The sequence below is a fragment of the Myotis yumanensis genome, unplaced genomic scaffold (assembly GCF_028538775.1).
Source record: "Myotis yumanensis isolate MYYU_CA2020_CCGP unplaced genomic scaffold, mMyoYum1.0.hap1 SCAF_16, whole genome shotgun sequence".
NCBI classification, from domain to species: domain Eukaryota; kingdom Metazoa; phylum Chordata; class Mammalia; order Chiroptera; family Vespertilionidae; genus Myotis; species Myotis yumanensis.
Genome location: NW_027223767.1, coordinates 31,773,257 through 31,789,966, shown reverse-complemented (window position 1 = coordinate 31,789,966; position 16,710 = coordinate 31,773,257). Strand labels below are relative to the sequence as shown.

The 16,710-nt window shown below is 55.5% G+C and overlaps 1 protein-coding gene across 1 annotated transcript in view; it reads right to left on the bottom strand.

Annotated features, from left to right (window-relative positions):
• The window catches only part of TBX4 (T-box transcription factor 4), a 31,243-nt gene extending 18,008 nt beyond the window's left edge, over positions 1–13,235 (bottom strand). The window contains exons 1-3 of the mRNA XM_070393138.1: positions 13,172–13,235; positions 8,627–8,809; positions 7,797–7,891 (exon numbers count right to left, since the gene is read on the bottom strand). Of these exons, the coding sequence (XP_070249239.1) occupies positions 7,797–7,891; positions 8,627–8,806 (275 nt within the window). The 5' untranslated portion in view covers positions 8,807–8,809; positions 13,172–13,235. The remainder of the gene's footprint in view (positions 1–7,796; positions 7,892–8,626; positions 8,810–13,171) is intronic.
• Positions 13,236–16,710: the final 3,475 nt, after the last annotated feature.

Genomic DNA, 16,710 nt, shown 5'->3' with positions numbered 1-16,710 from the left:
GTACGTCACTTCCCTCTCTGGCCTCAGCCTCCCCCTACACAAGGAGAGGGATGCACTAGCCACTCCCTCTGAGCCCCTGCAGCTGTCAGTCTGTGTGTCTAGAAGGAGGGTTTATTTACATGGTTTCCCAAACTGAACCCCCACCCCTAGCCTAGTGGCTGTGAGCAGGTAAAGCATAGAGGCTCTGAGAGAGGATCCTGAGAGAGGATTTCGACACCAACCTGCCTGCCTTAATTTCCCTCCTGTCCTTCACCAGTCCGTGGACAGCTAAAATTCTGGGCTGCCGTTACAGGGAGCGAGAGCAGCAGACCTGGGAGTCTGTCAGCTGCTTCGTTAACCAATGAGATGGCTCCCTGCTCATGTCTCTGTGGAAACCCTCAAGCCTCAAACCAACTTGGCAGGAGAGCAGGAGATTCTGCTAGGCCTTCGGAGCCCTTCGGTGTTTAGCAGAGATGAATGCTTGGGCTGGGCCTGCCCAATGAATTGGGTGCCTGGGAGGTCGGCCCTGGAGCCGCGGGAGAAGAGCATGGATTCCAGAGCCACTCTGCGTGATTCACAGCCTGCTCCCCACCCCCATCCCCACCCCCACCACCACAAGTGGGAGGCCTTGGACAGCTCGCTCGGCTCTCTCTGTGCCGTGGCTTCCTTATCTCTAAGATGCGGATATTACTACATATCTCATAGGTTGCTGTGTGGATTAAATGAATCCATGCACCACAATTACCATGGACCCCACTGAGCTGCTCTCTCCACAAACCTGTGGGATGACCTACCTCTAAGAAAATAGATTCATCAAAAGAAGTTGTCCAGTCCCTGCAGCCCAGGCTGAGGCTTTCCAGGACCCTGAGGCTCAGAGAACATTCTAGAGAAGAGCTTCCCCAGGTCCCTCAGCACATAGACACAACAGCATGCACACATACCTGCAGGGCACACCTCCCTCCCCGGTCACCAGGTCCCTGACACTGGCCCTTCCCAGAGGGGCAGACAGTTGTCCTCAGACACCCCATCCCTCCTAGATGGCCTCTCACAAAAATGTCCCCTGAGAGGGCAGGACCCAAACCTAAATGAAGACATGAAGGGCCAAGTCCCCTGAGCCCGACCCGCCCACTCCAGGAAAGCCATCGGGTGGTCCTCTGCCTCTCACTAAGCTGAGAGATAGTCAGGGGCCCTCAAGAGAAGCTGTCCTGGGCACCTCAGATTATTGGAGTCCCCCAGTTTGTCAACAGGGGTACCTGCTTACCTGGACAGGGCAAGGCTTCCATACACTGCCAGACACTACAGCAAGCCCAGGTCAGGCCCTGAGGTGCAGGCTTCCACTCCACTCCCAGCCCAGCCAGGTCTGTGCCCCCTCTTGCTGGAGGAGAGGCGGGGAAGGCTGCAGTGGTCCGGGGTAGGAGTGTGTGACCGTGTGGATGCACCAGCGCATGTGGTGGCGTGCGAGGTGGAGTGCGCATGCGTGCATGTGTGCGTGCCTGGAGGCAGGAGGGAAGTTCTAGCTGCAAGTCTAGGGACTTATAAACCGTGTGGAAGAATTTGTCTCAGATGTCAATTGAAAGCATTTTCAAATGTCCACCCCACCCCCTCTCCTGGACGGGGAAGTGAGAGGGCTCAGGAACCCAATCCTGCTGCTCACCACCCCCCTGCCTGGCCTGGGGGCACAGCTGGAGCTGCACCACCCTCTTTCCTGGCCCAGCCTCTCCCCTGGTGGGCCTAAACCTGAGAGGGGGGCCGCAGCTGCCTCAGCTCCCCCTCCCTGGGCCGGGGAGGGGGGCACACACCCTGTCCTTTCCAGGCACCATTTTATAACTGCCATGGAAACAGCCACAAAATGGGGCAGCCCTGGCTGTGCATGGCTGCTGGGTACCAGTGCCCTGCCCTGCACGTGGCCTGTTTCTCCCGTTATCACCCCAGTGGCAACAGCGGAGGGCGGAGGGCGGGCATGGCTTCCCCCAGGCCAAAGGGGGCTGAGAGACTATGGCTCGCTGCCACTTCTGCAGGCTTCATAGCCTGGGGTCCTGTCCTCCGCCTTCTGCTCCCCACTGTGTCCACCTCAGCAGTGCAGGGACCAGGTGGCTGGTGTGCTTTTCTGATGGCCAGCAAAGAGCCCTCAAGGCCCGGAGCCTGCATCCCATGATTTGCCTTCTGCTAGAAACTGACTACAGACCAGATCCCTGACGATGGTCACTCGAAGGAGGTTTTGCAGGAGGAGGGGCAAGGACAGAGTGAAGGTGTCACAGCTTCTGCCCCCCTGCCCGCCAAGCCCCCTCTCTCAGGAAGCAGGGAGGGAGATGGGACATCTGGTCTGAAGGGGGAGTTCCAAAGGCTCCTCCTCGAGCTCCCTTCCTTCAGGGAAACATACCTCCTCTCTGTGGGGTTCAGTGGTGAGGGCCCTGGGCCACGGAGGACACACTCGGGGGACCCCAGGCACAGCCACATCCCCTCTAGGGGGATCTAGCAGGATGGAGGCTGCCCTGTGTGGGGAAAAGCTGAGTGTGACGTGAGACACACTCCCCTCCTCCCCCCTCCATAGGCTCTGTCCACGCTGAGGGCACCTGCCCTGGCTCCAGAAGCGGCTGAAGTTGGAGCCCAGAGGCTGGGCATGGGAGGGTCCGCAGGTGGGCATCACTCAAGCCACCGAGGCCAGGCCGGGCTTGGGAGCCCGACTTTCCTCTGGGCTCACCCTGCACTGCGAAGGTCGCCCCACTGAAACCCATGAGCAAATGGCGGGATAGTGTTTCTGTGATTTGGGACATAAAATGTACCTGAAACTGACGCCTATGTCGGAAATGAACACCTCGGTGGGAAGGGGAAGGAGGGGCCACGAAGCCCCGCCACCAGCGCTGGATGTCAAGACCTGGCTCGCTGGTCCCAGACACCTTGCGCCCTGCCCCCCGCAGGCCCGCGCTCCGCCAGCCCTCTCTCCCTCCTTTCCCCGCGCCCCACTAGCCCTCTCCCTGCCCTCTCGTCGCTCCTCTCCCGGCGCCCCGACAGCCGTCTCCCCATCCTCTCCTCGCGCCGTCAGCCCTCTCCCCGAGTCCTGCCCGCCGCCTCCCCGTCCTTCATCCTCTCCCCGCCCCTCCGCACCCTCTGCACGGCCCGCGAGCCTTCCCTCTGCCCAGGCGCCCTCCCCGCTCCCTCCTAGTTTGCCGCCCCCGTCGGGCTCCGGGACCCCGCGGGAGCAGCGCTCCCAGCGCGCGCGGAAACAGCTCCGCCGGGGAATAAACAAGCCGCCCGCCCCGCCGGCCTGGGGAGGAGATGAAAGCCGGGCTCCTCCTCTGATCAAGAAACAGGCTCTGAAAGGGTTCGGGGCTGAGCCTTTATCTGCTTCATACTCGGAAATGGCTTTAGAATGAACTGCTAAGATAAGCTTCCTTGGACGGGCGCGGAGAAACGGTTTGAGGGCATTTTGATTTTGGCAACAAATCCTTAAGTGCAAACTCACTGCTGAGCGGGAACACGCAAGTTACAGCTGGGCTCAGAGCGCCGCCAATTCAAAGCACTGGCCCACCCGCCCCGCCAAGCCCGCAAGGGGGACGGGGAATAGCGACCTAAGGGACCCACCAATTCTCCCCACCCAGCGGGTCTCCAAGCCTCCACCCGCCGCAGCTCCGACTTCCTGGGGGTGGGGGGAGGACAACAGGGACCCCAGGAGCAGCTCTAGGTGCTGTCCTTTAAATGTAGGTGCAAAACCAAATCGGAGGGGTGAGAAGTGTGGAGAGAGAGTCCCAGGGGGCGGGAGAGGTGGCGACTGCAGGCACACGAGGGATTCTGGGGGCTGGGAGTGTTGTTTCTTTATCTGGGTGGTGGCTACACGGGTGTGCTCACTCTGTGCAAGTCTATAGAGCTGCACAATTAAGAATTGCTCACTTTTCTGCAGGAATGTTCCACTTCAATAAAATTGACATTAAAATTTACACACACACACACACACACACACACACACGCACACACACGCACACACACAGAGACCTAGAGTGCAGATTCTGAAAGGAACAGGCTGCAGGAAAAAAAGGTTGGGGGTCCAGAGAAGACCTCACCAGTCTTTCTATCCCTAGTTTCTGGGGATCTTCAGGAAGAATTCGGGATATGCTGGGAAGAGGCCAAGGCCCAGCAACCAAGGCTGAGTTTGGGGGCTCTTATGAGGCCAAATCTTTTGTAGCCAAATGATTTCTGAGAGCAATAACACAGCTACGTAATTTATTTCCACTTTACACACACACACACACACACACACACAGAGTTTTCTAATTCACTCAGAGCATTTTTAAGAAATATTTTCCCTGAGGTGGGGGCAGGGGTGAGGGTGTGTGGAATGGATGCTGTTTGGGAAGGTCAGTTGCTTCTCTTAGATTCTTTTTTTTAAAGACATTTCCTTCTGATAGACTTTTGCTTTCAGAAAATACTTTAAAAAGAGATCAAAGCACTCTCTCCCCAGTCCACTTTCCCAGTGTCTTCAACCCTTACTTCTCTTATCACCCACGCCACTGAGCTCTGACGCTGTGTATACAGAGAGAGGGCAATTGGCTTTGAAGCCCCGGATTAAGCCAGGCCAAATCCTTGCCTCAGAATAACAAACAATACAGGTTCAACAGGAGTTCTCATCGGTAGTTCATTTTTCAAACGCAAATTCACTGTCACTAACACAAGCAACATTGAACTCAACAGGCTCTGAAGGCTGATAGTGGAGATTTATCTGGTGGCACAACCGTGACCTAGGAGCAGCGCCGTCAGATGGTTAGGACATTTTCATTTTGGGGAGGTTTATATTTAAATTTCTGTGGAGCTCACTTTTATCTGTGTTTGGGAGAAAAATGCAGTTTCTCACATGTGTCAAGCTTGGCAGGGATGTAGGGAGGCAGAGAAAGGGGTCTGCTCGCTGCAGTCCACAGCATGAACCTTTGGGTTGCGGGGCCTGGGAGGGACAGAGACTGGCTGGGAGGGGTCTTGCCACATCTTATGCCGGAGCATTCAGAAATCAGAAACTGATGTATCACCCTGTGGTTGGCACCTTATTCACCAGGCTCAATTGTTCGAGAATTCAAACTCACTCCTGTGGCTTCAGACCTTCAAAGGCAGAGGGGAGAGAGGCTTGTGACTCAAGGACTCAAACTGACTTGAGAACATGCTGTTCCCTCTTCTCCAGGACCCACCCTTCCATCAACCAGTCAGCAATTACCCTGCCCCTAACCAGCCAGGCTCTCTAGGGCAGAGCAACAGCCCCCGTTCAAAACATTGAACTGGCCCCGTAAATAAGCAATCAAGGAAGTTTCTCAAAGTTGGGGTGGGTACTATGTGCTTGACTTGTGGAGACCTGGTAACCGCCTAACTCTGCTTCTATCTACAAGAGCCAAGTGCCTTTCTTTCTCTGGGATCGGGTTGATGTCCAACTCTAACAGTCTAGGACTCTATGAATCGAGGTTTAGGAGAAGGGTCCAGGTCATCTGCTGAGAAATGGAAATGTTGATAGAGACCCAAAGAAGAGAAGAGGGAGAGGCACCGGACAGGAGGTTGAAGAGCCACAAGCCCAAGCAAAGCAAGCTGCCTCCTGAGGCTGCCCGTGGGAGGGAGACATGGGGGGGGGGGCGGGGGAGACATGGGGGGGGGGAGGAAGCAGGGATCAGAGCAGTGAAAGTGGCCTCTGAGGTCTATGCAGGAGGAAAAGAGCCTGTGAGAACTCTGGGGGAGGGGAAGGCCAGTGGCTTTCTTCAGGACTAGACCTGGTGTGAGGATAACTCTCTGCCAGAGAAAGGAAAGACTGTGATGAATCCATAATTGGCCAACATCATCACAACCATTTTTAAAATTATATCATCAGTCCCTGTGGCCCATCTCTAAGCCTCCACTAGAATCAGGCACAAAACTTTGCCTAAAGCCAGTCACCTCTGAAAGTGTGTGTGTGTGTGTGTGTGTGTGTGTGTGTGTGTTTTGCGGGGAGGGAGGGAGGACCCAAGCAGATGCAGGAAACCCCACTGAGAAAAATCACAAATGCCTTTTGTTGAAAATGGCAGAGGCCAGACATGCCCAAAGAACCCACTGGCCATTTATTTTCTAGAGACAAGGTTATTTCTGCTGCCTAAAAATGGAAGTTCTGAATCTTTGTCTTCTTTCCTTCTGTCCATCACAGCCGTCACAAGAACTAAATTCCCCCCTCTTCACACCTGTAATCCACTCAACAACTGACCATGCACCGCCCACACGATCCCTGGTTTGAGTCTCACACTACCGTAGATCTGCAGTCATCATCTCTGTTTTGCCTAGCACCAATGAGCCACGGGAAGTTCAGGTTTTGCCCAAGCGCACTCAGCTAGGAAAAGGCAGGGCTTGTGACACCTGCCCCCACCCCACACTGACCTCAATGACCACTCCATGTGGAACCCTCAGCCAGGCTCCCCTAATGCATCCTCCTTCCCCATCCCCCAAATGCAGCAAACTCAGGCCCTGACATCTAACTGCTTCCTCTCCTGATAGAGACCCTGAGTGGCCAGGCCACCTCCCTGATTTAAGCATGACCCCCACCCCCAACAAAATAAAGGGAACCTCACAAGGCCAGCCAGCACCCCTACGCTGCAAACCACCGCCTTTTGTTTCCTTTGAAGAGCCTAAGCAGTTCAACAGCGTTCTCCAAATGTAGGGGGGAAATGCTGAGTGGCTACCAGACATTTCTCTTAACTATGGTTCACATTATTAGCATTTGTTACATTAATGTTATAGCTAGCAGTTATTGTGTGCTTACATGTGCAGGAGGTGTGCTGAGTTTTACATACAACTGTATGGAGACACACCTATTATTTTACAGCTGGAGATGAGGAGGGGCAGAGACCCTTGCCTGAGGGTTGCCCAGATGGAAGTAGCTGAGCTGCAACTGAAGCCCCTGCTGTCTGACTCCAGATTCCTGGCCCTGACACTTCACCATCTTAGTCTTCAGAAAACCCAGTTATGGGCCCACAGCCAGGCCAAGGGACAGCTTCACACCTAACCTGTCCCCCAGTGATCACAATCAAGTGTGAGTATGCGGAGGAGTGGGGGGGCGGGGGTCCTGAACCTGAACTTTTCCCGCATCTCTGTCTACGACCATCTCCCTTCACCTGGGAACCACTCTCTTGCTCTCCACCGCTGCCCCACCCAGACGCTGCCCCAGCCAATCTCTCCGTCAAGCCCATCTGCATCTTCCTCCTCTCACCCTCTCCTCCCGGTCCTCTCCCACAGACACCAGCACATTTTAAAGATGTTTCCACTTTATAAATCATCCCTCTCTGGCAGCCACTGAGAGCTGCTCCTCAAACAACACACACACACAGGGCCCAATGTGCCTCCCCCTGGCCAAGGAGGGGGCTGGCACTGGAAAGCCGCACCCGTTGGATGAGAGACTTGGGGTTCGTGCTGCCCCCATAACGTTATGGAAATAGGAAAACATGGTCCCTTTCCCTTCCCCCATGGGGGCATCTCCAGGTGCCCCATCAATGCAATCCTGCAAAACCCTGCAGATCCCCAAAAGGAGGACAAAGCCAGCTGCCCAGGGGGCCAAAACTGCTGGAGCCAGACCCAGTCCCAGAGCAGCAACCTTATTTACAGTCATTTACATAGTGCTGCCCCCTCCTCCCGTGCTCCCTGGCGGCTGGGGTGGGAAGTACTCTCCGGACTTGGGGCTAAGGCCAGAGCGGTGGGGGGAACTCGCGTCGTTCCCCTCCTCTCCCCCTGCCCAGGCTGGAGACCCCGAAGGCTGCTAGGGTGCCCTGGGGGATACCCATTGCTCTATCCATCATCCCCTCCCCCAGAGTCCATTTCCCAGAGCTGACCTGCCCGCCTTGGTGATGATCATCTCCGTGCCCGCCTCGTGGAACTTCTTCCAGAGCTCCTTCTCATGCAGGCCCACCTTGATGTTCTCGATGGTCTAGGGAGGGGAGGGAGGGGACTTGTGTCGGCATGGCCCGCGGCTCGGGCAGAGCCCTCAGAAGGCAGAGCACCGGCCCAAGGAGCTATGCGGAAACACTGCCAGTCCGGGACCCACGCCTCAGGATGTCGTTTCACGAAATTATTCGTACGGTGGATGCATTGTTAAGAAATGGAATCAGTAGCGGAACCCCTCCTTCCGAGCTGCGCCTGTGGATGGGCCGTCAGAGGACACGTGGATGACTCCACCTGCCCAGACAGCCGCAGCCTGGACCCAGGAGGGCGCCTCCTCCGCCAGCCGCGCGCACCCGCGGACACTGCACGCAGACCCGCACCGGCGGGAGGCGCGCACAGACACATTCATTGTCGTCACCGTGTTACCACCGTGACCCGCCCGGTGAAGTCCCCGCGGCGGCTCCCACACACCCGCCGTCGGGGCGCTCGGCCCGCCGGGTCCTAGGCTTTCACCCCCGACCCCTCAGGCTCGTCGGATTGGACACTTGGCCAGGGCTCCCTCCGCCGCCGCCGGGTTTCCCTCCCCCCGTCCCAGAGGGTCCCCGTGGGGCAGGACGGAAAGCAGAGAGCCCCTGCCCGGGAGCGCCAACCAGCAGCCAGCGCAGGACGCAGCCAGGCCCCGGGAAGCGAGTCCTGCCCGCAGTGGGGCGGACTGACACCGGCGGCCCTGCAGACCGGCCGCCGCGCGGCGGCGTCTCCCCGACGGCGGGCGCGTCCCTACCTGCTCGGCGGCGGCGGCGGTGTCGGCTCCGGGGCCCGGGGAGCTGCCGAGCGCCGCTCCGCTGAGGTCCGAAGCGGCCAGCGCGGGCTCAGGGGCGGTGGCAGCGTTGGCCTCGCCGAGCGCTGGGCCCGGGGCCCGGAAGGCCTCCTCGCTCTCCGACAGGCCCTTATCCTGCAGCATCTCCTGCGGGCACAGCACACACCAGTCACATGCCCAGGTCCACACCGGCCAGAGGCCCGCAGCCCTCTCTTGCTGAGCGGGGTTGGGGTGGAGGGTCTTGGACAGGGTGGGGAGGCCGCCCTGGCGCACGTGAACCCCGCCCCCTCCTGAGCTGGGGGAGGGGAATTTGCCAGGGCAGGACCCTCACCTCCTCCCTCTGGGTTCTGGGCCTGGGAGGGTCTGCGTGCGGTGCAAGGTCTGCCTGCCCAGGGTGTGGGGCTGTGCCATGAATAGGTCTGGGGGGAAGGACCGCCCTCTCGGCATTGCCCCAGCTGTACCCCCAGTCCCTCCCTCCCGCTGGGCTCCAGTGGAGCCTGCGGCCTGGGTCTTTTCCCCTGTTCCCTAATAACTGGAGTCCTGGGGCCAGGAGAGGGGAACAGGCCTGGAGGGCAGGATGTAGGCTCCTGGGGCTCCACACCTGCAGAAAGGCTGGGCAGCCTCTCCTGCCCCTGCTCACCCCTCCGCCTCCACCCACTCAGACAGCAGTCAGGTAGAGCCTTCCTGAACCAAAGGCGTTTACCCCTGCACATCCCCACTCCCACAGTCACCGTATGTCACCCACGAAGCACACATCCTCACTCCCAGACACAGCCCCCGAGCAGCCACTCTCCTCAGTGAACTCAGCCAGGAGCCTCCCAGCCTTGCCCTCACGGTCACACTCCCCGGCTCACACTTTCAGCTCCAAGGGGCTCTGCTCTGGGGCCAGGGACCCAGACCCCTCCCAGCTAAGGACCAGCCTTGGGGTGGGGTCCTGCCCAGGTCACAGCTGTCCTTCCCCAAGTGTCTGGGACTCTTCACCAGCCTGCCCATGTGCTGCTGGTCCTGGGATATCAGGATGAGAGCCCAGCCGGCAAGGACCTGCCTGTCCTGCCTCCATGGTGGGGGCAACCCTGCATTAGCTTCGCTTCTCCTTTCACCTCCCTGCTCTCCTCCCTTCTCTGGGTCTGGGCAAGTTCTGGGGGGCATTCTGTGTCTGGCTGCCTTTCTGTACATATGTCTGTGGTGGAATGCTCCCCCTTTCTCCTCCTACCGCTCCCCGTTTCCCCTGGATCGGGGCATTCCAAGGCCCAGGCCCCTTACCCCTCCTGTCCACTGGCCTCCCCATCCCAGGGCCTCAGCAGCGGCTTCCAGTACCTCACAAAGCAAATAAGCCAAGTGCAACCGAGGAGATAAAAAGGGGCCGGGGCCAGTCGGGGCTGGGAAAAGCCCGTAAAGATAAGGCTGACATCCCGGCTGGTCCTCAGGCCACGGGCAGCAGGAAGCAAAGAGCACCCCGCATGGTCAGCGCCAGAACCCGCCTTGGGCCACGTGCGCGTCCAAGGCTTGGGCTTAGAAACGCAGGAGCCCCGGGCAAGGGGAACTGCATGGCCAGGGTAGTGGCTCGCTCGGGCACAAGACTCTGGTTTCAACTATATCTGGTGCCAATTGGGATGGGCGCCCACGATCTGCTGGTCCAAGATGCGGCGGCCCCTAGGCCCTCTGCGGGACACTTGTCACACCCCGAGCCGGCAGCGGCTCACAGCGGCTCACAGCGGCCTCTCTGCTGCCGAGCGGTGCCCAGCAGGTCCTTGGTCGCCGATCCGCCCCGACTGGGGACCAGGCGCTCTCCTCCTAGGGGCTCACCTCTGCCTTTTCTCTCGGTCAGGGAGCCAAACCCCACAGCTCGCCTCACTGGAGCTCCCTCTAATTTCCTTTCCTTCCCGCCTGGCTGGCCCAGAGCGGCCGTCCCCGTGGTCCCTGCAGCACAGCTGGGTCTGCATCCAGCCGGAGTCCGCGCCCGCTCACCCCTCTCCTGGACCCTCTGCGGGCTCGGCGGGCGGCTCCGCATCCGTCGCTTTCAGCCGCCTCGCTTTCCAAGAACAGCGTTTTCTTTGCTCTCTAGATTACGGTGGTATTGTTCTTGCACTGGGGGACTGTTGTATTTCAATGCTCTCTGTTAGCAAAGTAGTCGTCTGCTCAGTTCAACAACATTAAGAACATTTATCCTAGCACATAAATTATTGGCTATTTTTTATCTTTAATACTATATGGTTCAAGTACTGGTCTGATTTATTAATTCAGCATTATTAAGCCTGGGCCCTCTTGCTTTCCTGTCAGTGCCCATCATTCTAGGGCCTAGTGTTCCAATAGGTCTTGTCAACCTAGCATTGTTTTAATTTACCCTGTGTCCCTAAAATGTCTCCTCGGTCTCTGTGCTTTGTCACGTTTCAAAAACTTATTATTTACCATACTTGGAATATTATTGTTCTCAATATTCACCTTAATTTTCTTCGAATCCTTATAATACTTCATACTTGCTGTTTTTTGCCATTATTTGTTTTGTTCGGATTGTCCCTAATACTCCAGGTAGTCTTCATCACATTGTTACGATATCTGTTACCTTCTCATTATTGGCCATGCTACAGATCTTAATTTCCTAGTTATTTTTCATCACATCATTACTTGTTGCTATTTTGTCATAATTTGTAATATTGCTGTAGCTCTTAATATTCTGGTTATTTTCATCACATTGGTACAATAGCTCTTACTACTCTACCATTATTTATAATGTTGTTGGGACTATTAATACCCTGGTTGTAAATTGTCATATCACTCCAGCAATTCTACTTGCTGTCTTTATTTGTATTACCATAGCTCTTAAGATTTGGGTTAATATTCATTTTAATAATTCATTATAGTATCAGCAATAAATTATATGGTAGTATTCTGTCAATTCTACTAATATTACCATTTCCCTGCGTAGTATTTCTTAGTCACATTTTTCCTACATTTTTATCATTTTTACACTATTACCATTTCTTATACTATTGCTATTGATTTTAATACAGTGGTTTTCATCACATTGTTCCTATATTTGGAGTTACTTTGTCTGTGATCCTTTTACATTTGTGGGTACAATTTTCACTTGGTTCTGAAAGTGACTATTATTGTCTTGTCGTTTTAAAGCCCGAGTACTGCATTAGTTGTGCTGCTTAGCCCGTTTCTTTGGTAATTGCTTGCTCACATTCTGATAATTCTTGATCATCGATCATTATCTACATATAATGCTCCTTGCTTTAATTTTGACGATATTCACCGTCAGTAGCTGGGCCTTCTTTCATGGCCTTTCCTATTCTGCAAACTTCAATTTCAAAGCTACCTCAGCTTAACCTGGTTCCCTTGGCGCTGGCTCTTCTATGCTCTTGGGTCCCTAGACACAATTTGTCTGGTTGCTTGGAAGAGAGGAAGGCTCACGCCCCAACCGCTGGGAGTCGGGCTGAGGCGGCAGCCAGATCTGGGGCACTTCTCGCTGCCCTCCTGTCACCTTAATCGTCCCCAAGGTTCTCGCCCGGTCTCGTTACTCGCCCCCTTTCCAGCTTAGCCTCCCTGACCCTGCAGCCTAACCCTGGGCGCGGGGTGGCCCCGTCCCGCACGCCTGGCTCACCCCCATCCCCGCCAGAACCCACACTCACCCTAACTGCGCTGCCGCATGCGGAGGCGCCTGCGGCCCGAGTCCCCTGCAGGCTCGGGTCCGAGGAACACTGGACAGCCGCCTCCGGATCGGGCCGCTGGGTCAGGATCCCTCTGCCCGCCGCGCCCTCGGGTCCCGTCACATCCCGGCTCTGGAGCGGACCCTTGATCTCCGAGGCTGCACTTTGGGGCCTCAGCTCCCTCCTCCTCCCTCCCTCCCTGCGGGGACGCCCCCCCCCCCTCTGACGTCGCCGCTGTCAATCAGTCTGCGCCCGCCGCCCCCGGTGGCGGGGGCCTCAAGGGTCCCCTGGCTCCGCGGCCCCAGGACCCCAGCCCGGAGCGAGCCGCCCGCTCCCCCACCGCGCGCCCCGGTGCCCTCCCTGCGGCCCTAGGGCCCGCCGGCCGGGCCGGGCTGGGAGCCCGCATGGTTTAGATTAGAGGGGCGGGAAGAGCGGGCGAGAGGCCGGCCGCACCGCGCGGCTCGCACCGAGGCTCGACATCCAGGACGGCACGCCCCAGCGCCCGCGAGGCCCGCACCCGGGGCGCTCCGCCGGGGGCCTGCCGGGCTGGGGCCGCTTCCAGACCGCCGCCCTCCACCGAGCCCGCCGCGGGCTCCGCGCCCGCACACACCCCGTCCGAGCCGGCTCCCCGCCGCGCACGCCGGGTCTTCGCCAGCCGCTTCCCCGTCGCAGGGCCCGCGCGCCACGGCCCCGCGCTCCGGCCTCCGACCATGCCCAGCACATTCTCACACCTGCGCGCGGGCCGCGCTCACTCCTGCCCTCGGGCTCCGGGCACCGTCGCACGGCCGGCACCGTCTCGTCTGAGCACAGCCCCTCTGCTCACCGGACCGTGCTCGTCGGGGGCCCCTCTGCTCACCGGACACTGCTCGTCGGGGGCCCTGCCGAGGAAAGGGCGCTGGGACCGGCCTGGCGCTCTTGGAGTTGGCCGTGGAGGTCACCGGGTGAGGGCAGGGCCTGCTCTCCGACAGGGAGGAGGCCTGGAGCAGCGGTGCCGGCAGCTGGGAGGTGCCTCGCCAGCCTCTGAATCCGAACCGGAGCCGAGGCCCGGACTTCAAGGTGCCAGGCTTGGCAGAGCCTCTTGGGGAAATTGTGGCGAGGACCAGGACTCTGCCAGCAGCTCCCCGAGATCCCAGAGAGCTGAAGAGGAAGCCCAATGCCTGCTCCAGTCGAGGAAGCCCTGCTTGGAGCCAGCCAGCCTCTGGGCCTCAGAAAGTGAGGACCCCTCCACTGCCAGACCTCCCTGCGCAGCCTCTGACTCCCACTGTCTCCACTCACCTCTATTTATCTCTGTCTGTCTGTCTGTCTGTACCTCCCACTATGTACCACAGCAGGCAGACCCATGTGGACCTCAGCTCATGCCCAAGCCTCACAGTCTGACACATGCCCAGAATGCTAGGTCAAGGGTAGGCCTGCCCACTATCCCAAAGGCCCAGAGTCCTCTGTCAAAGGGATCCCATTAGCCCCTGGCTTCTCAGCTGTGGCTGCATCCCTCCCTCTACTGGTGTCCGCAACCTTTCCAATCAGCCTCTGACCTCAAAATCAGATTGAAGAGGACAGGAGGGGAAAATTCCTTCCCTGGATGGATCTGTCCCTTTTCTAATGCTAGGAAACAGGAAGCCAGCAACAGTGCCTCCTCCATCCCTCCTGCACTCACAGGAGGAAGCAAAACACAACTCAGAAAAGCCAACTGCCCGGTCAGGCCTGTCACCCAGCTCCACAATGGCCCACTGCTTACGAATCCCTCTCTCCCCCAGCAGCCCCAGATCCTGCTACCCCACCTTCCCTTCATGACTTGTCTCACACGGAGTCCCAAACCAGGGAGGGTAAGTAAGAGCTAAGAGGGTGGAGAAGCCTCCCTGCATCCCACCTCCTCCTGAAGTGGGAAAAGGGAAGGCCCTGGTGTTTCAGGAGGCGCCCGGGGAGTCATGTTTCCTGTGTTACAGAGAAGTGGATGACACGCCTCAGCTTCTGCTCCCAACCCCCCTCCCATGTCCTCTCCAACAGCCTGTAGGGAAATCCCTTGTAAATAAACAGTATACAGACTAATCAACCAACTACTGTGTTGGAATGATGAACAGGGAAGGCAGTGAAACTCCAGGTACCATGGGAAGACTAGAGTTAGGCCAGATTCTGGAAAGAATGTGTTGACAGTCATTGGAGGAAGTTCATCATGAGACCATCTAGTGCAGCTCTTTAAAGAAAGGAAAGTGGAGCCTTTCTATACGCATAAGGCTTTCTGGAGACCCATGGACTCCTAGTCATGAACTCTGGACTCATAGTCCAAATCAGTATCAACTTGTTCATGTTGACATGGAGAAATTGGATGTGGAAGGGACAGGCAAAGTTTTGGTGATGAAAAGGAAGGAGCAAACCAGCCAGCAAGCAAGTAAGAGAGAAAGGGAGGTTATGCACACACATTCTCTATTACTAGAACAGAATGCTTTATTTCGTTGATTCAAAGACACACATTTTCCACATTTTGACATCTCTGAAAATGGGATACATCTTAAAATCAAGGGTGTGTCATAGCTTAGTGTTTTTTTCTTCTGAGTGGTACATAAAAAATAATAGAGTATCTGACCATTGATGAAGTACAGTATTTGCTGTTAAATGGCCTGTGGAGAAAAGAAAAAGATTACTCATTTCCCAAAATTGTTTTAAGGCGTTCAAGGTACAAAAACTCTTCTCAACTAGGTGAGCAAATAGTTGACCATAACCACCATCTATCACACCAACGTGGCTTAGGGGAAAGCCCTCAGGTTTGCTGTCTGACTCACCTTGGTTTTGAAACCTGGCTCTAACTTCTGGCTCACCATTTAGCAGCTGTGTGACCTTGGGCAAGTCCCTTAACACCTTTATAAAATAAGGATAATCACACCAACCTACTAGCTTATAGTGAGGTTTGGCTAAATTAATGCATGCAAATGTCTGGCATATGGTATATAGTTCCCAAGTATTTTTAAAATTTATTACATCTCTTTCCTAAAAAGGCTTAGATGGTTTATAACCTAAATAAGCTAATAGCCAAGCCAGCATGGTCCAGTGGTTGAGCATTGACCTATGAACCAGGAGGTCATGGTTTGATTCCTGTTCAGGGCACATGCCCGGGTTGTTGGCTCTATCCCCAGTAGGGGGGAGGGGGGGTGGTGCAGGAGGCAGCCAATCAATGATTCTCTCTCATCATTGATGTTTCTCTCTTTCCCCCTTCCTCTCTGGAATCAATAAAAAAAATATATTTTTAAATAACCTAATAAAAATACAAGTAGAAAGACAAAATAGAATCAAGCAAAAAGGAGAAAGAATATATGCTAACATTAAGTGTTGACAAAGTTGCTATTACTGAGAGCCATATCTGGCTTATCAACAGCAGGGCAAATGGTAGTTCTTTATTTCAGAAATATGAAGATGGTATTTCTTTGGTGAAGGGTTGGGGAACAAACTTTGTCCCGGCCCTAAATTTTAAAGTAGTTTATCATGTAAGTTTTTATTCTTAAATCCGTACAGTTAATTGCCATTTACAAAGTGGTTTCACAGCTACAATCTCATCTGGTGCAGTACTAATTCTATTTCATGGATTCATTTACCCAAAGAAATATTTATCAAGTGCTTACTATGTGCCAGATACATAAATAAGAGGAAAGGCCAACTAACCATTTCATTAGTTAGTCCATTGATTGGCTAACTAGTTACTAACTGCAAACTTGCTAATTAATCACCTAAATAATCAATCCTAAAGGAGCAGGGGCTACAGGGTAAGCTGGAGAATCCCCGTCAGCGCAGAAAGATGGCTCTCCCAGAGGAAGGGGGAGGGGGGGGCGGGGGGGGGGGGGCATTGGTTGAAGATAACTACTTGAGCTGGCCCCATAGTGTAGTGAAAAACCATTACAACTTTTTTTTTTTAACCTAGGTTTTTGGAACATGTGATAAATTCCAATGTCAAGCCACACCCCAAACCAACTGAGTCAGAATCTCTGAGAACAGGGCCAAGTTTGAGAACCACTGCTCTGTGCCAAACACGGAAATCCCATTTCCTGCTCTCCTGGCCTCCCTTGTAGCTAGGAACGGTCATGTGATCCCACGTTGGGCAATGAGGCCTAAGTGGAAGGCTATAATGGAAGAAGGTTGGGGAATTTTTTGCTTTCTTGGTAAAGGGGAAGACACAGTCTTCTTTTCCCCTGTAGATGAGATCCTTGGCGTTCTCACCCTCTAGAGACCTTGAGGCAAGAAGGATGAAGGCCCATATGCTAAGGATATTGGAGCAAGAAGAGCCTGTGTTCCCACCGGCATCACTGAGCAGGTAAGCCAGTGCTGGCTTGCTTCTTGTAATGTCTGGGTCTCTGTTACTTACAGCCAAATACACTCCTGAGACATAGGTCCCAGATTCGTGTTGAGAGG